The sequence below is a fragment of the Myotis lucifugus genome, unplaced genomic scaffold (assembly GCF_000147115.1).
Source record: "Myotis lucifugus unplaced genomic scaffold, Myoluc2.0 scaffold_35, whole genome shotgun sequence".
Taxonomy (NCBI): Eukaryota; Metazoa; Chordata; class Mammalia; order Chiroptera; family Vespertilionidae; genus Myotis; species Myotis lucifugus.
The window spans coordinates 64,858-87,646 of NW_005871083.1; the positions used below are offsets into that span (position 1 = coordinate 64,858).

The 22,789-nt window shown below is 49.2% G+C and overlaps 1 protein-coding gene across 2 annotated transcripts; it reads left to right on the forward strand.

Annotated features, from left to right (window-relative positions):
- Positions 1 to 1,765: 1,765 nt before the first annotated feature.
- Positions 1,766 to 21,396, forward strand: MTHFSD (methenyltetrahydrofolate synthetase domain containing). Of its 2 annotated transcripts, none has more exons than XM_006087002.3 (8): positions 1,766 to 1,802; positions 2,962 to 3,065; positions 4,251 to 4,364; positions 7,714 to 7,827; positions 11,066 to 11,156; positions 14,707 to 14,819; positions 15,074 to 15,199; positions 19,943 to 21,396. In XM_006087002.3, exons 1-8 carry the CDS (start codon positions 1,787 to 1,789, stop codon positions 20,426 to 20,428), a joined length of 1,164 nt encoding a protein of 387 aa, XP_006087064.1. In that variant the 5' UTR covers positions 1,766 to 1,786; the 3' UTR covers positions 20,429 to 21,396. The 2 variants fall into 2 exon arrangements, with proteins under 2 accessions (XP_006087064.1, XP_006087063.1); XM_006087001.3 differs by lacking the exon at positions 4,251 to 4,364 and adding an exon at positions 4,397 to 4,510.
- The last annotated feature ends 1,393 nt before the right edge of the window (positions 21,397 to 22,789 follow it).

Consider the following 22,789-nt stretch of genomic DNA (forward strand, 5'->3'; position numbering starts at 1 on the left):
AGACCTGGCCGCTTAATGTAGCGTTAAGGCTTGTTCATGTCTTTATACATTAATGCTAGGGATGCCACCTGCGCATGCAGGGTTGTGACCAGGAGCTGCAGGTTTGCAATGACCTCATGGGGGTTGCATCATGCTCTATGCCAGGGGTCCTCAAACTACGGCCCACGGGCCACATGCAAATACAAATATTGTATTTGTTCCTGTTTTGTTTTTTTAATTCAAAATAAGATATGTGCAGTGTGCATAGGAATTTGTTCATAGTTTTTTTTTAAACTATAGTCCAGCCCTCCAACGGTCTGAGGGACAGTGAACTGGCCCCCTGTTTAAAAAGTTTGAGGACCCCTGCTATGCTCTGTCCCTTCCTATTTGGGTGGCTTTGGGCAAGGGTCTTCAACATCTTGAGTCTCTGTGCCCTCCTCTCTAGAATGCCAGTCGCATTTGCTGCCTACAGTTGTTCTGGGGATTATGTTTAGATCTGACCTCTATGGCACTTAGCCCAGAGCTGGCACTTTAGTAGCATTATTTATTACTGTTTTTAATCATGTTCTACATGATGAATGCAAATGGATTAGGATCAGTTCTGTGAGACCTTGAATAAGTCACTGGAACGGCCAGAAACTCATTTTCCACATCTATAAAGTGAGTATTAAAATGTTTTGTCCACCCCTGGCCAGTGTGGTCCAGTTGGTTGGAGTGTCTTCCCGCACGCCAAAAGGCGGTGGGTTGGATTCCTGGTCAGAGCACATACCCAGGTTGTGGATTCGATCCCCAGTCAGGGTGTGTGAGGAGGTGGCTTCAATGTTTTACTCTCACATTGGTGTTTTTATCTCACTCTCCTTCTCTCTAAAATCAATAAAAATAACATTTAAAAAATTGCTTTGCTTTGTCTATTTTTTGTAAGGATAGACATGTGTTGTAAGGATTGCATGAAGAACTTTGAAAAGTGGGTACCACTTCTTGAGTGCTTATAATGCACTACGCATGTTGCTAAGGGTATGAAGTCACTCATAGGGAGTGGTTACTAGTGGCCTAATCCCCCCTCTTTGGGGGAAAGGGACTATTTTCCTAATGCTGCGGCCAAACTGACCCTCCTCGTCATCTGTCCTGTTAGATTGGAGTCAGGGAGGCCATGGACTGGTTGTCCTTTCAGCCCCATCTCTTCCAATGGCCCTTAGGGGGACTCATCCTGTGTGTTGAATGAATGAGAGGACAAATGGGTGAATGATGTAGAGGAGCAAACGCGGGCTGCCAGGAGATGCGGAGGCCACGGTGAAATCGGCGGGGTGTGGGCTCCAATTGCGGCCTCAGAGCCTGCTTACCACTCACCAGGGGCTGGGGTGGACCCGACCAGACCCAGTGAATTCCATTCCATTTAAAACCTGACATTTTAAACCAGTGCCCCGCCGCAGCCGGGTCTACAGGTCTCAGAGCAGAGGAATGTCGTCCTGGAGGGGCAATCAGGGCAGCTTCCCGGAGGAGGCGCCCTCGGGGGCTAAAGAGGCGGGTGCGTTGGGACTGGCGTCGCTGCCACAGCCCAGGGCTCGTCCACGGCCGTAGCCACAGCGCCCGGCACACGCACGTGGAGCAGAAGCTCATCGCCGACGGGCTCCACGGAAAGACCAAGGCAGCGCCCCGCCCCGGCCCCTCCCGCCAGGGCTCCGCGACCCTCCCGCCCAGCTCCGCGGCCAGCGCGCAGGCGCGAGGGAGGGCGCGCGGGGGGGGGGCGCGCGCGGATGACGTCACTCTGTGCCGACCCGCCCGGGTGTCGCGCACTGACCGCGTCGCTATGGAGTCCAGGGCGGGTGAGGGTCCTGTCCCCGAGGCTGGCGGGAGCCTGGGGACTACGGAGGGAAGGGAGTGGGCGGGGAGGGGCCGTGGGAGAGACGGAGGGTCACGCGGAAAGGGCTGGGGGAACCTGGGCGGGACACCGCGATCACGGGCTCGGAGGGCGGAGGGCTCCCTGCGGCTGGAGCGGTGTCGCTTAGCTCCGCACACTCATCGCGGCTGCTCCCGAGAGATCCGCCCTCCCTGTCACCCCGGCTTACAGCGCGGGAAACTGAGGCTCGCGGCTGCGGCAGGGGCAGGACGACACCAGTTTTACTGACACGCTGGGCACGTGGTCATCGTCTTCCTAGCAGATGCGTTGTGAGGCCTCGGGTGGCCCCGGCGCTGGGGAGGCTCGGCCCGGGGTCCCCGGGCTGTGCTGATTGGGTGCAGGATTGCCTGGCAGAGATCACGTAGGGCTCATGGTGCGCCCGGGTCCTGCCATGCCTGCGCGTGCGGCAGGAAACCTGCACAGCGGGCCGCTGCTGGTAACCCAGTGGGGTGAGAAAAAAGACCTTTGGAGACGCTGCCACGTGCCAGGACCGAGCTCAGAGCCAGAGGGAGAAAGAAGAGTGAAACCCAGGCTGACCTGACCCGCAGCTACAGCACAGGGTCGGGCATGTCACACATTAATATATGTCGCCTCTTATTATTCTGACCATTTCCTCTGTTTTCATAACGTTCCAAGGGCAGAGGGACGTGCCCTTTTATTCTCTGCCTCCCTCCCAATTAGCCCATTGCTTTCTAAATGGGAGTCACTGAGATGTTTGTGATGAATTGACCCTCCAGGGCCGGCCCCAATGGCTGCATTTCTTGTGTTCCACACAGTCCGTATCCTGTTAGGGATATTGTAGGGCTTCTGGGTTGTTAGTGGAAGTGATCATGTAATAGCCTTACGATAGTTGTGTTAAAATTTGGGATTGTATTGAGTTTACTCTGTCGTTGGACTTCAATGATTTGTCGTGGGTGTAGGACTTATCACTAACCCTGATTTTATGATGGAGCGATCAGAAGGCCTAGATCCTGTCTGGCCTGTAGAGAGTGGAGGGTGCGTGAAGCAGGCATGGGAGAGGCCCTGGGGTGCACGCGCCGTGGAATTCCTTGCAACTGTTTAATCAGACACCCTTGTTATGATAGGTGTTTCCAAACAGGACATTCGGGAGCAGATCTGGGACTACATGGAATCACAAAATATAGCTGACTTTCCCCGGCCTGTCCATCATAGGATTCCCAACTTCAAGGTACTGACGCATCCCCAGAGCATTCAAAAGGGAAACGGGGTGTTCCTAAATGAATAGCATTGGTAATACAGTTACCACCCTGTTTCATGGTGTGAAATGCCAACCACCAGGCGGGGGTGTTTCTGTGTTTCGGGACCTCCCTTCACTCTCGGGCCCCTTGCCTTTCTGTGCAGGGTGGGTGGGTTCGTTGTCTTGTTGACGTGGTGCTCAGTCTACCGTTTACTATTCGATGCAGAATGAAATGTTTATCCTGGCTGAACGCACATTATTGTGGTGCCTTTTTACAAAATTGGCTCCCCCAGGATAGAAAGGGTGATGCGCTCTGAGATGTCAGCCCACTGCTGGCACCTTTGGAAGGAGGAAGGCTTCACCAGGCCCTGATGACGCTGGGCCTCGGGCTCCCAGCGTTCAGAATAGAAGACAATCAGAGGTGTCTCTGTGATAGTATTAGTAGAAACTAGTGTGCCTGAAAAAGGCAACATGCACAGCCCTAATGTTTGGCATACATGTTTGCCGAGAGAAAAAGAAAGCGCTTGTTGAAAATACACTGCTCTGTCGGCCCGAAGGACGTGGCCCATGTGCTTCAATGCCATCACCCCCATTTGGGTTGGACATTCTCTCCCCAGCCTGGCTCCCAAGAAGCAGGCCCAGCCCTTGCCCGGTCCTTAGCTGAGCTGGTTCCGAGGCCATCCTGTTCTTCTGGAAAACTGTTCTTTGGGATGGTTTTGTCGCTACTTTGTTTTGTGTTAGTGCTTGTTTCTCCAGGGAGAGAGATGTACGTGAAGTACAGGGAACGGATGAAAGGTGCACAGAGTCAGGGATGATCTTTCAGAAGGAAATCAGCCGGAGAGGGAGGGGGTTCCGGGCCAGTGCTCTAACCTGGATTCATACGCTCTGTCCTGGTTTAGGGGTGGTTCGCAGGTGTGTTCCTTTTGTGAAAATTCATTAAGCTTACACATGATTTGTACCCTTGGGGGGAGTGTGTTTTATTTCAGTAACAAATTGGGGCTTGGCCAGCTTTCTCAGCCCCTCTCTACCCTGACTGCTGTCTTAGATGTTTCTCTGTGTGACTCTTCAATCCTGTCTCACGCTCGATGAGTGCTTCCGCCTGTCTCGGGGGGATGCTGGAGCAGGTGCTCAGACTGTAGTTGTCCTCTCAGTAACATGCCGTTGCCTTTAACACAGGGCGCTTCTCGGGCCGCTGAGCACTTCCCACACTTGCAGGCGTTCAAAATGGCCAGGACCATTAAAGTCAACCCTGATGCTCCCCAGAAAAACGCTCGCTTCTTCGTCCTCGACGTAAGTGCAACTCTGTCTGCTTGCCTACCCAGGGCTCTTACCTGGCTTGCCAAAGCATCAAAGACCTTGGAGTTTTTGCCAGAACGCAGGAAGTTAAAGTGGACCCCGACAAGCCGCTGGAAGGCGTTCGGCTGCTGGCACTGCAGGTAATCCCACTGCCCTGCACGGAGCCCTGGCCCTGACAGGAAGGCACTCTCCAGGTGGCTGGTAAATGCGTGCAGTCCTGTACTCAGAGGCTGGCTCTTCTAGTCCCTCCCACGCAGAACATGCCCTGGAGTTGTTTTTCCAGGAACAGTCCAGAAGTCTTTCACTTGCTCAGCAGTCAGTCAGTCAGGAGTCCTGGGTGTTTCCGGAATTCAAAGATAAAAGACGTGCAAAATGATGACATTGAGGCATTCTCAGTTCTGATGTGCTTCATCAGAAGGGAAAGATTACAATATGTTTATTCTTTCTGCTACCTTTGTAACATTGCAGTTCTTTGAAATGGGATAACCGATGAGTCAGGAATCTGGTGGGTCCCCAAAATATTATATATATTAAAAATATATTAGAACAGTGTTTAACAATATAGGCCCCCTTTCAAGAAAAAAAAAATTCTCCAGGGTTGCTTTAAATTATTATAATTCAATAAATGTAAACATAAAACTTGGTATAAATGTTAATGCTTATAGCTCTTATGCAATGATAAAATGAACATAAGCATATAAATTAAGTGCAAACAAAACTTTAAAAGCAATAACATTCAGATAACCACTAATTTTATGAATGGGTGATGTTTTGCTGAACACATTGCTGCTGATAATGGGAATGTGGTGCTGAGAGCCGCGGGGCAGGGTCTTCGGATTCTGCCTCACCCTCCCTCGCCTCGTGTGGTGACTCGGTTGGTTCCCCTGCGCCTCCGGAGAAGCCTTGGTTCTGCAGGGTACCTTCCATCGCACGTGGTGGAAGGAGTACCAGAAAGTAATTTTACCAGAATGGGGAGAGTGTAGGGATCCTGCTCTGGTTCTTTCAACTCTCCGGTGTAGGAAGTGATTGTCTTCTGTTTGCGGTTCAGCCCCAAGAGGCCTCGAGTGTAGGCTCTTCTGGAAGCATTCTTCCTTGCCAGCCTTGTTTTCTCGGTCAGCAAAGCACTTTAATGAACTAGAGGTGGTAATAGCAGCAGCAGTGAAGGACCCACAGGATATATGAAACCCATTTCTATCTAAACATTTTCCTATGTTCGTTTAATCCTGCTGACAACCCTGTAGGAGAGATCTCTCCTCCCATATGACATTGAAGAAACCAGACACAGAGAGGTCACGTGTCTTGACCAAGTCACGCATCAGGAATGGTGGAGACTGGATGGGACACTGAGTCCTCATTGTAACTTTATTTATTCAGGAGAAATAAATAGCCAAGCTGTATTTCAGGCTCTGCCAGGCATAGGGACGTAGTGGTGAAAAGCACGCAATATCACATATAGTCCCTATGCTCTAGGGCTACAAGTTCATCAGTGGTTTCATGTAGTGGGTTAACAGTCATGTAGGAAGCAGATAAAACTGCAGGTTCCCCAGTCCCACCTGAGTGCAAGCAGGGATGGTGCTGCACATGCCGCAGACCACACCTGGCTTCCCCGGCTCAACCCCAGGCCTTGAATTGGTTTGTGCTTGAGAACCATTGGCCTTGGCTGCGTTTGCCAACACTCACTGCAGGTCAGTACCCTCCTGAGAGCTTTGAAGATGTCTGTCACCGAAGTCAGGTTCTGAGTCAGAGGCCCTGAGTGGGTCTGGAGATGCTATCGTATAACTAGGATTGAGATCTGCTGAGCTATGGTGAGCAGCTTCCAGAAAAGAGGGAGGAACCGGAATCAACCTTCAGTGTAGGAGAGTCATCTGGAGATGGCAAATGCCAGGAACCCAACACGAGTTAGCACTCAAAAGGAAGATAGTATGTGGTCATTGCTTGTAGGAAATACTCTTCTCTGTAGTTGAAAATGTTTATTTAAGTAAGCCAGACTGATTTCAGAGGTCTTTTATTGGTCTCAGGCTGGCTTCTCCTGCACAAAAACTGAGGCACACTATTTTTTACACAAAAGATTTTATAAATGTTATGACTGCCTGTGGCCCTCCTCTGTGTGCCCACAGAGATGCCCGTGGGCAGTGGTTCTCCCGACTGACCAGGTGGGCTGTTAAAGCAGGTTGCTGGGCCGGCTTCCAGTCATTTCTAACAAGTACCCAGGGGTTTCTGTGGCTGCTGCCCAGGGCACCCACTCCGAGAAGCCCTGTGTCCTCTGGCACTCACAGTCTGAGACTAAATACAGTCAAACCTCGTTTCTCCAGCGACTCCCATGTTGACCAGTTTGGTTCACAGAAAAAAATATCTCAGTTGTCAACCAAAACTTCATTTTTCAACCTGACAGCCCTTTCATGCTGATACCTCAGCAAGACAAAAAGTGTCTCTTAGACAATAAACAAAGGAGAGAAGGCTTTTGTTGCTGGTGATTAGCACAATTTTAAAACAAAGAGGCCATCCGGAGTGCTGATGTTGCTAAGGGTGCAATTGAATAGGTGGAAAAACTATTGTTGATTGAATCCATGAAAGGGAGTTAGCCCAGGAGAGCCTATTGGGGGCAGTGACACATGAGAAATTCATTTAAGGTTAGTAGGGGGTGGTTCGATAAATTTAAGAAAAAAAGTATTTACAGATTAAACAGTACATTAGACATGTACTGTATAGAAGAAAGGCTAAAACAGGGAATCATTTGAGTCTGCAGTGGATTAATTCAATTTACATTATTTCTAATGGGGAAAATGATTTAGTTTTCGAACAAATCGCTTCTCGAACAGCCAAGTTAGAGAGCTGAGGTTCCACTGTAGGAGATAAGGGCTGTTGACACAGATGAATATATAATATTGATTCTATCAAGTGCTGACCTTTTAGATTGTGATTTATTGAACAGCAAATAAATGCTTGATGGCATAACATTGTTAATGTAGCTGTAGCGACTAGTTTAGAATTAAAACAGCAGCTATATAATACTTAATGCTGAGAACAGGGAACATGGGAAAGTTATGGTTGGAAATTTTGTAAGAACAGACCTTTGTTTGGATTTGTGTTGTCAATTTTCATTGGCAAGTGAAATAGAATTAGCCGTTTAACAAATGCCCTGTGCAAGGCTGGGTAAAGTAGTGTCTCTAAATAAAATTAACCCTCACGCTTTTATTTATTTGTTTGCAAACAAGTAATTTCCTTGGCACACACCAAGAAATTGCAGATAATAGTAACTTGTTTCACTCCTGAAATGTTAAAAACATATGCAAGAAAGTTCCTATTTCATTTTGTAATTTATCGATTGTTTTTCTTTTAAAAGAGCAAAAAAACATTGTTGGTTCCAACACCGAGACTGAGAACAGGGTTATTTAATAGGATCACACCACCCCCTGGGGCAACTAAAGACATCCTGAGAAAATGTGCCACCTCCCAGGTAAGTGTTTTCAGCTGCAGCTTCTGCTCAGTTAGGATAGCCGGTCATTCACCACAACGCTGGAAATTTATTTCTATCAAAGTCAAATGAACAGAGATGTTAAAAGTATTCAGCACCTGCCATTAAGGGGCCAGGTAGAAACACTATGAATACCTGGGTTCTGTTTTTGTAACTTGGTTTCTGTTTCGCACCAAGCTGGCAAATTATAAATTCTGTTAAGAAAGAAAAGGAAAAACATAGTACATACCTGGTACTCTGGCGCCCTCTAGTGCTAATCTGTGATGTTTAGTGGTCTATAGATTTTTATCAAAGGCCATGAGAGCAATTGGGGACACAGGATAGAATTTCCAAAATATGTTCAATTGGAATGACTCCCCAGTTGAAAATTAATTATTGCTTATATATATATGTATGTATATAAAAAATGCATACACACTCTGAATAGTTATAAAGGCAGTATTTGTTAAAATTCATTTCATTTTTTAAATGTAATAAAATCTACAGACATAGTGTGTATACATTTGGGAGGGAAACCCTATATATGTATATGTGTATCCATGGGTATGTATATAAGAGGATATATATGTGTGTGTGTGTGTGTGTGTGTATATGTATATCAGTGATTCCCAAAGTGGGCGCTACCGCCCCCCGGTGGGCGCTGCAGCGATCCAGGGGGGCGGTGATGGCCACAGGTGCATTTGGGGGCGATGAGTAACTGCTATTAAAATTTTAAAAAAATTAATTTCCAGGGGCTGAGTAATATTTTTTCTGGAAAGGGGGTGGTAGGCCAAATAAGTTTGGGAACCACTGATGTATATTTTTGATATTATATGTAAGATTTTCTTGAATGCCTCACCATGTAATAAAACCAAAGTGTGTAACTATTACATTAGTGTGTGTTATAATGGAATTTGTCTTGTAGTTTACAGATAAAGAAATAGAATTTGGTGGTTTTTCAGACTCCTAGAGTAGACCCAAGTAATTTGATTCTTACTTTACTGGAATAAAAAATAGGGCATCAAGATATTCCTTTCTTACAGGGATTTTCCACTTAAGTCTAATGTGTAAAAATTGAATGCTTTATTGATATTTATTGATAACCTGTTGTATTCCAAAAATAGAATTTGATGAGGCTTACAATAGTACTTAATAATAAAGTAAAATAATAGAATATGTGTGGGCAAAGGGAAGATAAGGATAGAAGAATAAGAGGCAGCAGTGGTTCAGGTTGCTGCTCAAAACTGCAAGCCCTGTGACCCTCTGCCTTTGGCAACCTGGGCTGCAGATTTGAACCCACGTTTCTTGGAGCGACTGGGGATGTGATCCGTGTAGATCAGTGGTTCCCAAACTTATTTGGCCTACTGCCCCCTTTCCAGAAAAAATATTACTCAGCCCCTGGAAATTAATTTTTTTTAAATTTTAATAGCAGTTACTCATCGCCCCCAAATGCACCTGTGGCCATCACCGCCCCCCTGGATCGCTGCAGCGCCCACCGGGGGGCGGTAGCACCCACTTTGGGAATCACTGGTGTAGATCATAGGCTCACGACAGTAACAGAGTCTTTTCCTGGGATCGAGGTCCAGGTTGGTGCTGCTATAGTGGTCTGTCACCCGAAACAGCATCCCTCTCCCCTCCGAAAGGGGACACCACTCTGCTTACTGCCCGGAGTTCCCCGTGAAGTGCCGGCTCTGGCTGGTCCCACACACGCACTCCTGAAAGCATAACGGCCCACGAGGAGGCCGGACCCGTTCTCATGGCTGAGCTTCAATAAGGACTGAACAGCAGGGTTTGGGCGTTTTTATAGTGTGAGATACTGGATCCAAATCAGAGATCCAGAGTCATGAGCTGCAAAAAGATTTCATGTACTTTATGGCATAGGGAAAGTGGTGAAGTGCGGAGACACAGGCCACGTCTGCACGCAGATGCAGATTTAGTGCGATCTTTATTTTGTTTGCCAAAGCTCAGTGGCAGGAATACTGCCACAGTGCACATCTACTCTAGGAGACTCCGAGGGCGCCTTGTTTCTTGGAAGATGAGTCTCTGAGTTTGTCCTCACCACCTCAGCCACTGTCACGCCCCAGCCATCTGTGTCTGTCGTCCTTGTCGTTGTATTTGCTCGGACACAGGAGTGTTCTGGTAACCACCCCACGGGCAGGCAGAAAAGTGTGTTACTCACATGATAAGTCCGTCTACTCCTGTCTGGCAAGGCTTAGCCGGTGAGGCTGGCTGAGTGAGGGAAGAGGAATTGTAACAGACAGAGTTACAACCCAGGAACTCCACACAGCTGTCTGCTCACTACGGCTGCCCGACACAGCCCATTAACACTGAGTTGGGGACAAGGGCTGTGGACATGAGATGCCTGTCTCCATGGCCACTGTGAGAGTGAGGAAAACAGGCTTTCCCGCGGTGGGAACACCTAGGCTGTTGACTAGTTTGACTGTTGGAAGTCCCCCAAACTTATCTCGTGTACTGATTCTGTGTGTGGCTTGTCATATAGCTGTAGACAGGGGACAGGGGCCAATACCACACCCAGTGATTCGCTTCTGCCAGGTACTGCTCCGAACATCGTTCCAATCTGGTTTCCTAGATTAACTGTAGCCCTTGTTATCAGAATCACGGCCTATCAGCTTACCTATTCGTTAAATACGGGCCTCCACTAGTTAGTACGCATGGGAGTACTTTCAGTGCATTTTGGTTGAATAAGTAATATTTCAGAAGTGAGTATGCTATACACGAAGGTCATGGCCTCCAGCCTTTCTTGCTGCATTAATGTGGCCATGTCTTATGTGCCAAATGCTGTACCTCCGTGTTAGCATTTCATCGTGACACCAGCCTGACAAGCCTGGGTGGTGTCCCCGTCTTAAAGATGAGGAAACTGAAGCCCAGAGAGCTTCCTCCTGCTGAGGTCACAGGGCAGAGGGGTCTGGACCAAGTTCTGAGGGACTCCTGCGCCTGCCTGTGTTCTGATCACGGGGTGGGGAAATGATTTGCTAAAAATCATGAGGTTAATATCCTCTCCATTTGTGCTGTCAGTTCCTTTTGGCATCTTTTCTGGGAAGACATTGTGGTAAATTATCCTAAAATGTTTTTCCCGAAATTCCATTTCTACCATGCTGTAGGGCTGCGCATGCGTCTGCTTCTCGCAGGAGGTTGATTCCGACTCGCACTCGCCTGTGAGCTGTGAGGTGGGGCAGCCGCTCGCTGCCGGGGAAGCTCAGGTCCGTGTCTCTGTCCGCAGGGCGTGAGGGACTACAGTGTTCCCGTGGGCTTGGACGCCAGGGTCCTCGTGGACTTAGTGGTGGTGGGCTCCGTGGCCGTTTCCGAAAAAGGTAAGATTACAAACAGAAACTCCAGTGCGACTACTTGTCTGCAGCTTGCTTTCCACCGGCTCTGCTCGGCTTCTGGGCGCCGACGGTAAGGAATTTCAGCCTCTGGTCGCATGCCTGGCTTCCAAAACCAATGCATCCATCCTTCATCGTTCATTTTGAAGAGTTAACTCCGTCCCTCCCACTCAACGCTTTTACAGTATTTCCACTCTTCTCAACAGGAAAAATAAAGTGAGATAATCCCTTCAGATGGTGAAAGGTTTCCCTCTGTTCTTAAGTTAACTGGCACCGAGCTGAGTTTATTTGCAGTGTGTCAGTAATAGCTGGTCTTGGAGAGCCTCCAGCGAGTGGGAAACCTTAACTGCTGCACCTTGTGTTTGTTATGGAGCAGCAGCGCCCTGGACAAGACGGGCCCCGCGCCTGCTGCGAGGCCTGGTGCTTCGCGGTGCGGGCAGGTGAGCAGCGTGGCGCCGGCGCTGCCTGGCACCCTCAGGCGTGGGCCCCTGTGCTTCCGAGGGACCTCCTCCCCCTGCACTGCTCTGCCCCAGCCCAGCCTGATGCTGGTTCTTGGGTAGAGTCAGTGGTTCCCAGTGTGATTTGGGTCCCACTAGGAAAGTGTTCTCTCTCCTCTCATCCCCAAAACTCTTTGTGTTGTTTTTGTTTGTTTGTTTGTTTGTTTGTTTGTTTTTATTTAAATATGTCTTTATTGATTTTAGAGAGGAAGGGAGAGGGAAAGAGAGATAGAAACATCAATGATGAGAGAGAATCCTTGATTGGTTGCCTCCTGCACACCCCACACCAGGGATCGAGCCCACAACCTAGGCATATGACCGGGAATCAAACTGTGACCTCCTGGTTCATAGGTCGACGCTCAAACACTGAGCCATGCCAGCTGGGCACCCAAAACTCTGTCTTTGAAATTAATTGGCCAAGGTCAAGTTCTGTTTTCAGGAGAGGTTTTCAGTAAATAGTTGGTGAGAGATGCTCCAAGTCAATCATTGAGCTTGGTGTTTTTAAATGCTGGTCTGCAGTATCTTCACCTTCAGTTTACCTACTGTCTTTTCCCAGCTCTCTGAGCTAATATGTGAGATGTTTTGCTTTTCCTGTGCACAGTTACAGACTTTATCCTGTGCACATGAGCACACCTTTCCTGCGTGCCTACCAGGGGCCAGGAGCCAGGCCGGCAGGGTGTTCTCTGCCCGGGGCCCACAGTGAGTGGGAGGAGCAGACAGCAGCCGAATTGCAGGACCATGTGCTCGGCATCAGGTGGGAGTTAGGACGGGCAGCAGCGGGGTTAGAGGAAGGATCTGTGAGCCTCGGGCAGGGCATCACCTCAGAAGTGACACCACGGCTAGCCCTTGCATGCCAGTTGTTTCCGAGGCAGGTGGAACGAGAGGAGAGGTGGCAGGTTTTCGGAGCAGGGCCCTTTGCGGTTGGGGCCGGCTTTCCTGAGGCCTTGAGGTCAGTAACAGGATTTGGACTGTACTGATCTGGCAATGGAAAGTGAGCAAACATTTCTTCTTTCAAAGATTATCGGGGGTTTCCTTTTTTAGCTTCGGATGTATGAAGAAGCATATGTTTTGTAAATCTCACCATCCAGATAACCACCTGCTTAAAGCAACAAAACCACCTGCATTGTTTGGGAAATTTGAACGGCACAGAAAGCGTCACCCCCGCAGCTCCTTCCTTTTCCCAAACCCCGCTGCCGGCAGTTCCTGTGTCAGTGCAGACACCCGCACCGCCTGAGACACAGGTGTCGCGTGTGCTCTGCGTGGGTTGTGTGTTCATCCTGTGTCTGTGTCACAGGGCGGCGGCAGCACTCGCAGAGCTTGGTGCCATGTGGGTGATGTGTCTCCAAGGCCTTGGCCGGCAGAACAGCCGGGCTGACCTGTTGATCGCCTTGGCTGATGGACATTTCGTTTTCTTCAGGGTTTGGCTTTGTTTCTTCCCACAGGTGGCGCTAGAGTGAGGTGTCATCTTGTCATATGGCCTACGTGGGCCTTTGGGGACTGTCCATGGGAGAGGAATTGCTGAACAGGATTTTAAATCCTGAGGGATGTTGTCAGATTACCCACCAGAAAGGCTGCCCACCTCCCACCCCCAGCACTGTATGCCTTGCCTCTCTTCCCACCCCCTTGTTAATCACTAGAATCATCCAACTTTAATTATTTGCCCATCTGATGGTATTTCATGTGCCTTATTAAAAATATATATATTTTATTGATTTTTTTACAGAGAGGAAGGGAGAGGGTTAGAGAGTTAGAAACATCAATGAAAAACATCGATCAGCTGCCTCCTGCACACCCCCCACTGGGGATGTGCCCTCAACCAAGGTACATGCCCTTGACTGGAATCGAACCTGAGACCTTTCAGTCCGCAGGCCGACGCTCTATCCACTGAGCCAACCCGGTCAGGGCTTCATGTGCCTTTTAATTTGCATCAGTTACGAGTGAAATTGAACATTCTCATATGTGTGCTATTCATCTGTCCATCTCTTTCTGTGGACGGTTCATATCCTTTGCTATTTTTCTATTGAATTGTCTTTCTCTTATTTCTTTGCCTGTAGTGTTGGAGGCTTTTAATTGTAAAAGTAGCATGATTAGATCTGAATCTCAGATGCACGAGCAATGATGCTTACACTCTCGGTAGTGAGGCTGATGTGAAGTAGAAATCAGAATTTCTGCACTGTCATGGGCTGCTACTCAGAGGAATGTGTTGGCTCAGTTTGGGAGCCAGAGGCCTGTTACTGCTTACTGTCCTGCTGCGTTCTTTCCTCCTGTAGCCTCAGATAATAATCCCTTTGTTACGCTACCATTTACGAATTAGCAGAAATAGCACTAGTGCTGCTTACACCACCCTCCCTCAGGAGCTGTAGGGGTGATAGGGTAGCTATGCCATTTTAAATCGCATATCCTTGATTTTAGAGCTTTTATTTTCCTTTCAAGGGAAGGAGACGAAAAAGATTTTGCCTTTAGTAGGAAGTTATTCTTTTAAAAACAACTCTTTTGCCCTAACTGGTTTGGCTCAGTGGATAGAGCGTCGGCCTGCAGACTGAAGGGTCCCAGGTTCAGTTCCGGCCAAGAGCATGTACCTTGGTTGTGGGTACATCCCCAGTAGGAGGTGTGCAGGAGGCAGCTGATCGATGTTTCTCTCCCATCGATGTTTCTAACTCTATCTCTCTCCCTTCCTCTCTGTAAAAAATCAATAAAATATATTTAAAAAAATAAAAAATAAAGACAACTCTTTCCTTGTTTTTAAATGGAGTCCTGCTAGCATAAGACTCACATAAATGCAAGCTCAGTTTCCTTTTGTAGCATGTTTAAAAGGTTTGACGTTCACTTCATTGTGTGTTAGCCACCGTACATATTCAGTGTTGTTACTCCTCTTTGATTCCTCTTTAAGTTCATTCTCAATGTGCCGCCTACGGAGTTACTATGGAAGGCCAGGGATATGGGGTCCACGTTTCTCCCTTCATTGTGACGTAATGAAAAGTTTACTCCTGAGTGATTCCCCGGACCCTACTCAGATGTTGATTCTCTGTGTTGTCTCTTAGGCTGGAGAATTGGGAAGGGAGAAGGTTATGCTGACCTTGAATATGCCATGATGGCGTCGATGGGAGCAGTCAGCCAAGGGACGCCAGTGGTCACCATCGTCCACGACTGCCAGGTGCTTCCTGTGGCCGACAGAGCCACGCAGTGCTCCTCCGAGAGAGTGAGGGGGATGCGGGGAGGGAGGGGAAGGTGGGGAGAGACAGGCAGAGGCAGACCAGTCTCTGCCTTCACTCCGTGCTGTGTTATGAGTGGCATGGCTCAGCCAGGGCCGCATCCCAGTGGATCTGGGAGATGGAGCCTCCACTGCACAGTGCCGTGAGCACTGCAGCGTGTTCCCGTCAGCTCCTTGACCCACTTCTGTTTGCCCAGGTCGTCGACATACCTGAAGCGCTCCTTGAGGATCACGACCTCACCGTGGACTATATTCTCACTCCAACCAGAGTCATCGCCACGGGGTGTGAGCGCCCAAAGCCAACAGGAATCACGTGGTCTAAGGTGGGTCAGTGCGTGGCAGCGAGGGCAGCCCCAGTCTCCCGTGGCCGGCGCTGGCCCCAGCTTGGAGGCCTCTCTCTTTCCCTGGGTCCTCCCTCTGGTGTGGCAGCTGTCCCCAGGCCTGCAGTGGCATACGTTAGAGTTACCGTGAGCTTTTCAACAATTCAGCTCCTGATCACGGTCTCCAGGCATGGACCTAAGAATTACTTTGCAAACCCGTGGGATTCTGATTAGCAGCCGGTTCAAGGTCTCCTTCCACAAGACATCTGGCTACAGGCAGCCGGAATGAGCCGATCCACCAGCTGGGCTAGCGACTAGGATTCCTTTGCCAACTGGTTTATAGCATTATACTCAGAGGTACTGTAATTAGAAAGCTAGTGGGCGCTCCGAGGCATGGGTGGCATCTGGGGAAGACAGCCCAGGTCCTGGCTTATCTTCCTCTGAGCATGCTTCCTCTAGAACCTTTCCACCTGGGCATTTGGAGGGACCTCAGAGCATTGTCACCAGTGATAAGCTCTAGCCTCACCCAGAGGAGTTGTATTCCCATTAGAAATACTCGTGGCGTTTCTGTTCATCTTTGCCAGCAGCGGCTCAGACCTGCCCTGGCATTTTAGAACGAGGGGGATTTTAAAGATCGCCCATCCTCGTCTCCTTATCTCTGGGTCAAGAAATCGAGGGCAGAAAGAAAGCAGCATGTCCAAAACCGTAAAGCCAGTGAGTGGCGGAGTACGATTGGAACCCAGCTCTTCTTTTGGGGTTGGCAGCAGATGCCTGCAGTGTCAGATTCCTGATTTATATTGGACTTAACATGTGTTTGTAGGGACAGGTTTTTAATGTCATCATTATAAGTGACTGATATCTGTGTGCTCCAGTGAAGTGTGCTTGCAGCATATAAAAGAAAACCAAATTTGCTTTTTACTATTTTTTTAGTTACACAAGCGTGGAAATATTTTTTTATGTTTGATTAACAAGCAACATCTTTCATTGCACATGGCAAGTTAACAAAATGTAACAAATGTTCCTAATTGCCAGCCAGGAAAAACAGTAGCACTGCCGTGGGCCTGTCCCGAGTGTGACGTGCAGCCGTAGGTTGGCTCACAGAGGCCTTCTGTCCGCCATGGGGAGCAGTCGCCCGAGCCGTCCGCATAGAGCACAGAACGGCAGGCAGCTGGCAGGAGCCACCTTGCGGGCCGGGGGGGAGGGGGGCTTTTCCGTTTAGAATTTGTGGGGGAGTGTGGAAGACTACACTGACGTTAGCTTGTCATTCCTTTTACCCAATAAACATCTTGCTCTTGAAGCAAGCAATTTTACGTAAAAGCACGCATTTGTGCATTCCAGTTTCTAAAGGCCCTTTGCACGTGCCGGTGCGAGGGTGCTGTAGACTTCCCGCTAGTGTGTGCTGTGAGTTAAAGCGTTTCATTATTCTCTAGCTGGTTGCAGGTGGTACGGTGCTGGCCCTAGGGTGTGTGCAGCAGGATGTGTTTTTGCTTCACGTGACATGTTTTAAAATGAATTTCTGCCGCCCAAGTGTAGAGCCTTGCCCCGAGAACACTTACTTCTGCCTGAGGGAGCTCTGTGGTTCCACCGGGCAAAACGCACAGAAGTTACAGCACGCGAGGGATGGTCACCCTCACCCGGCCCAGACGGCAGGGGCTGCTGAGACCTGTGGTTTCTGCTGCTGCTTGCAGTGGACTAACATTTAGCGCTTCCATATATCCGTATAGGCAGACTTTTCCTCTGATTGTAATTGCAGTTGTTGGTCATCCTTTCTAAACACCAGATCTAGTAACTTAAGAATCCAATTATGACTAGTTTAAGTCAGCTTTTAAATATTCGGAAAGAACACAAGAATCTGAGCTCCTTAGGAAGCTAGAGCAGGGACATGGGAAGGAGTCGGGTTGGCTGGACTTAGATAATCTTTGGGATTTTGGGGGGAACCAGAAACTCTAGGTCTGTGAGTTTAATCACCTTTTGATGAATCAGTTCAAAAGAATTTTGGAGGGACAGTGGGCAAAAAGTTCCTGTCGATTAGAAAAGAGCAGTCACATCTTGTGGAGATCCCATGGCACAGACGTGATTTTTTTCCTTTGTGTCTGAACAATGGGCTACATTAGAAGGAGCAAGCCTGTCTGCACCATCTTTCCATGGCAGCTGAGTCTGTGCCGTTCTGAAGACCCGAAAGGACGAGTGCCGCTCGCAGAGGCTTCTTTTTTTTTTTTTTTAAATATATTTTATTGATATTTTTACAGAGAGGAAGGGAGAGGGATAGAGAGTTAGAAACACCGATGGGAGAGAAACATCGATCAGCTGCCTCCTGCACACCCCCTACTGGGGATGTGCCCGCAACCATGGTACATGCCCTTGACTGGAATCGAACCTGGGACCCTTCAGTCCGCAGGCCAACGCTCTATCCACTGAGCCAAACCGGTTTCGGCCAGAGGCTTCTTTAAGTGACTGATAGCACGTGCTTCAGTGGAGCGTGATATTAGCATATAAAAGAAAATCAAGCCCTAGCCGGTTTGGCTTAGTGGATAAAGCATCGGCCTTCGGACTGAAGGGTCCCAGGTTCGATTCCGGTGGGGGGCACATGCCCAGGTTGCAGGCTGAATCCCCACTGGGGGGCATGCAGGAGGCAGCCAATCGATGATTCTCTCTCATCATTGATGTTTCTATCTCTCCCTTCCTTTCTGAAATCAATGCAAAAAATATTTAAAAAAAGAAAAATGAAAAACCAACACATTTTTTTAAAAAAGAAAATCAAATTTGCTTTGCCGGGGAGCAAGGCTGGTGTCCACTCGGAGAGGGCTCTGACCCACAGAAGGCTTTGCCGAGGTGGGGAATGTTACTTAGACCAGGTACTAAATGAAGTCTGCAAGAAGGCGCTAGGCTATTCTTAGGTGCTTGTGTTTCTGTAAATCTTATTCTAATTCACTGATTTTTAACCTGAGGCCTGTACACTTCTTGTGGTTTGGAAGTCCATGAACAGACATTGTGGACTTGTACACAGAATTGTGGGAGAGTCCCAGGGAGGGAACCCCAACTTCTCTCAAAGGTTCCTGCCTAGGATAAGAACCACCGCTCTAAGTTACATATGATTCTGAATATAACGAGAACACTGATGCTAGTCAAACTATTTTTGTCCTGGGATAGCTCAGTTGGTTAGAGTGTCATTCCGACAGGCCAAGGGAGCAGGTTTGATCCCCGTTCAGGGCACATACAAGAATCAACAATGAATGCATGGATAAGTAGAACAACAAATCAATTCTCTCTCTCTCTCTCTCTCTCTCTCTCTCCCTCCCTCTCTCCCCCCCCCCCATTCCCTCTTCTCTCTCTCTAAAATCAATACATACAATTTTTTTAAAAAAACTATTTATTTTTGTAGAAAAATTGCATCTGTCTCCTCATGGGCTGATCTGTACTCTGACATGCCCACGTCTGGGGGAAGCCGGTGCCTGGGCACTGCTTGCCTCTTTGTAACTAATCACTTACAAGCTTCATGCCCAAAAGAAGGACAGAAAGCATCACTAAAGAATGAGGGTTGCTCCGGCTGGTGTGCTCAGTGGATAGAGCATCAGCCCGAGCACGGAAGGGTCTCGGGTTCGATTCCTGGTCAAGGCACATACATACCTGGGTTGCAGTTTGATCCCTGGCCTGGGTCCGGGAGCGTACAGGAGGCAACCACTCACTGTGTTTCTCTCCCTCTCTCTCTCCCCCCTCCCTCCCTCCCTTCCACTCTCTAAAAATCAATGGAAAAGATATCCTCAGGTGAGGGTTAACAACAACAACAAAAGAATGAGGATTGTGAAAAGGACTAAAGAGTGTTTTTCTGTTCCTCTTCTGCCTCCTGATTCCTCTGATAATATGAGACCAATTCTGCCCCGGCTCAGTGGTCCAGGCTCAGCCAGACCCGCGGGCAGCCCCCGTATCCCTGCCCCAGCAGGACAGAGCCAGCGGTCTCCACACTGCAGGCCCACAGAGGCAGTTCCAGCCTGTTCAGGCGGCTCCTCTTTGAGCCTCATTTACTGGGACACCTGTCTTTCCTTTGCTGTAGGTTTCAGGAATTATCTGTTGATTGATTAGGCCAAAAAGCCAAAGATGTCCTTTGTATATAAGTCCTGTCCATTGATGCTTCACTGTGTGTGTGTGTGTGTGTGTGTGTGTGTGTGTGTGTAGTATTGTGTAGTATTTGTTATTTTAGACTCATTGCTGACTGTTCTATCTCAGATTTGCCTTGTTTCCACGTTGTCAGTGATACATTTCTCTGAGAAATGCTCCTTCAGTGGAGGGTGGGGAGCAGGAGGAGGGGATCCCTGTGGCCTCTTACAGACCTCATCCTGCCCAATGGCATAGTCAGGGGGAGGGGACAGGTATGGAGGCAAAAAAACCATTATCCTGGGGAGCCAGCAGGGGACATGCCATTTGTGACCCTGTGACCCTCATACTAGTGACCTCAGCTGCCCCCTCTGTGCGGGAGGCCTTCGGTTCTCTGCTTCCTGGCCTCTGGGAGAACAGAGAAAGCTGCCAGTTCTTGCCAGCTGCTGTGGCATGCCCTCAGCCAGGGGCTCAGAGCTGCTGAGTAAGGGAGTGGGGCCCCACATCACAGGGCTCGTGGCTTACCGAGCAGATAGAGACGCTGCCGAGAGCACGTGTGGCAGAGGCCCCTGTGGGATTCTCATCTCCTCCCTCCTGACCAAGTCTGGTCCCTTTTGGACACCCTGAGTAGCTGGAACTGCTTTACTTTTTCAGATCAGCTGTGCGATGATGGGAAGAATCCCAATACTCAGAAGCCTTCGCTCCCGAGAGAAGCAGGCCGGGAGAGACGTCACGCTTAAGGATGAGCACCCACACCTAGAAGCCCACAGCCAGCACGCAGCTCCGCCAAGCGCTGTAAGGAGACACAGGGACCCAGCCCAGCCGGAGGCAGGTTCCCCGCAGGGGGAGGATGTGCCTTCCGACACTGTTTACGTGGGGAACCTCCCCCGGGACACGCGAGTGAGTGAGCTGAAGAGAGCCCTCCGAGAGCGGGGCGCAGCCCCACTGCGGCTCACCTGGCAGGGCCCACAGCACAGGGCCTTCCTCCATTTCCAGGACCCAGCCTCGGCCCAGCAGGCCCTCTCCTGCTTACAGGGCTTACACCTGGGTGCCAACACCCTGAAGGTGGCGCTGGCCCGGCAGCAGAGGGCCAGTGACCCAGCAGGTGGCCATGCTAGAGAGCCGCACCCAGACCATTGACCATCGGTGACAACCTGACCTCCAGAGGCCCGCATGGTAGGATGCGGCCCAATTGTTGCTACATGAGCTGTTTTGACCGGGTTCGTTCTTTCTAGGAAGTCACAGCCTCAGGCCCTGCCTCCTGGTGATCTGACGAGGAGGGAAGTTGACCAGTACACTTCCTACTCTCGGGAGGCTGAGCGCCCCATGGATTCAGTTCTGTTTATCATGGTCCTCAGCCCACTGGATGGTATAGCTGTGCTGGTTCTCTGGAAAGACCGCAGTTGGAGGGTTTAGGGGACCAATGAGCAATAAGCGAGTGGGAGTAAGTGGTGACAGTGAATTAGAAGAGTCTGAGGCCCCGGCAGGGACCAGACGCAGGAGCACCATGGGGCAAACCAGGACGCGCTCGTGCCCCAGGACCCGGCCCGGCACTGCTGGAGGGAAAGCTGCATTCAGATCGCAGAGGCCAGGTACCTCCACCTCCTGGGTACAAGCCGCTTGTCTCAACTCAGTCCTGGTGTCGGAAATGGAGAGCTGGTGGACATGGACCCTTGGTGGAGCGGTCTCCCCTCTGTCCTCGCCTTACCTTTCCAGCCCTCCTCCTCCCCCTGGGCTTCGCTCTGCCCCGGCCAGCGGCCCCGCACACAGCAGGAAGCGCTGGCTCGTAGGAGACAGTGGTTTTAGAAACTGAGTCATGCAGGCCTGTATCACAGGCAGAGTCCGCAAGTGCTCTCGCACTCCCATTTGCCCAATGCCTATGTTCTCCGAGTTTCTTCCTCTAGTTCCTTGTTCCTAAAAAACAAGCTGGATTTTGGCTGAACTATGCTTTCTAAACAGAAGCACTTTTGCAATTGATCCTGGGCACAACGTCAAAATAAGCATTTAAGTGTAGGTTTTATTTTTTCAAATGTACACGCATTGGAAATTTTATTTTTTCACCAGGGGGCCTTACTGTGTATTTTAAGTACATTATTATGCCTCAAGAGGCCAGGTACTCACTCTCCCTTGGAAAAAACATTTCCTTTTTGGTTTTACAATGAAAATACTGTGGAGACTTCGGAAAGAAAATCTAATACTGTGGAGACTTCGGAAAGAAAATCTATCCAAATAGACAGATATTTCTCTAAGAAAATCTATCCAAATAGGTATTTCTCTAGCAAAATGGGACTATGCAGGAACAACAAAGAATTGTAATTCGGGACATAGGATCTAGAGGCAAACCGTGTGAAAGTCTTGAGAAATAAAGGAGAGGAATGCTCTTTTATGGACTTGGGAGGAGCTGTTGTAAAGGAAGAGCCCATTGGAGGAAACTGAAAGATGGAAGTGTAGTGACTTCATTGGCTGAGCTGTTACTAGGCCAGAAGGAATCCTTCTTCCTCCTGCTGAGGCAGCAAGTAGAACCATGCCATGGGAGATGTGGGGTGGGTCCCTCCTGTTGGGGTCAGTAGTGTGCTTAGAGTGGCACATTTGAAAGAACTCTCTTCCAGCTCTGGACTCCACTTTCAACGAGGTTTCACCATCCTCAGATTTGTTCATTAAATGCAGACTCCTTTTCCAAGCTGTCATGAATAAAATGAGAGTAGACAAATATCTTAAAATGGACCAGGACCTTCCCTGCCTTGGGACCTCTGGGCTTCCTCTCTCTTGGCCTGAACTGTCCACCCTCGTCTGCAGGGCTGGTTTTGTTTTGTCGCTAGGCGTTCAGCAGGGATGTCAGAGGCCAACTCTGGCCACCCAACCCAGAGTAGCGAGCTGATCATCCTAACTCCTCACTGTTTCCTTTAGTTTAGTTTTTCTTTTTTCCCAGAATACCTCGTGTATTTGTCATGTTCTTGTTTGGATTTGTTGACGTTTTCACTGTTGACTAGCACTCCAGAACAGGAAATGTGTCACTGCCCATCTTTTTCACTCCTGCTGTACCCTGGCTGCGAACAAGTCCTGGCAAATACATAGCAGTTCGGGAAACTAACATGTGGATGGATTCACCCAAGCCAGAGAGGGAAAGGAGAGCATGATGATACCACCCGAAGCCCTGTGTCCAGTTGTGCATACGCCAGCCTGCCGTGGATGGTGTTACACCCATCAATAGTGGTCCCTCTTGGGTGAGCCAGGTCGCTTGGGTATTCTGTCACTCACAGCCAGAATAATCCAGATGAATGATATACAGATCTGAATGAGTTTCATCATGTTTATATTTGTGGGAAGTAGTATAAGGAAAACTAAAGACCACGTGCCTGAAATATAAGTCCCCCAAACGTAGCAGTGTGGACCCACCTTTTACCCCTCCGTCCTGCCTCGGGAAGGCCTGGACAGTCTTCCTCAGAGCCGCCAGGAAGAGCACTCAGATTGCAGGACAAGCGCTGAGGGACCCAGCTTTTT

Bases quoted from the DNA above. Each gene is read 5' to 3' on its own strand.
- MTHFSD (XM_006087002.3), top strand. The intron at 3,066-4,250 runs GTACTGACGCAT...CCTTTAACACAG, and splicing joins ATAGGATTCCCAACTTCAAG to GGCGCTTCTCGGGCCGCTGA. The intron at 11,157-14,706 runs GTAAGATTACAA...GTTGTCTCTTAG, and splicing joins CGTGGCCGTTTCCGAAAAAG to GCTGGAGAATTGGGAAGGGA.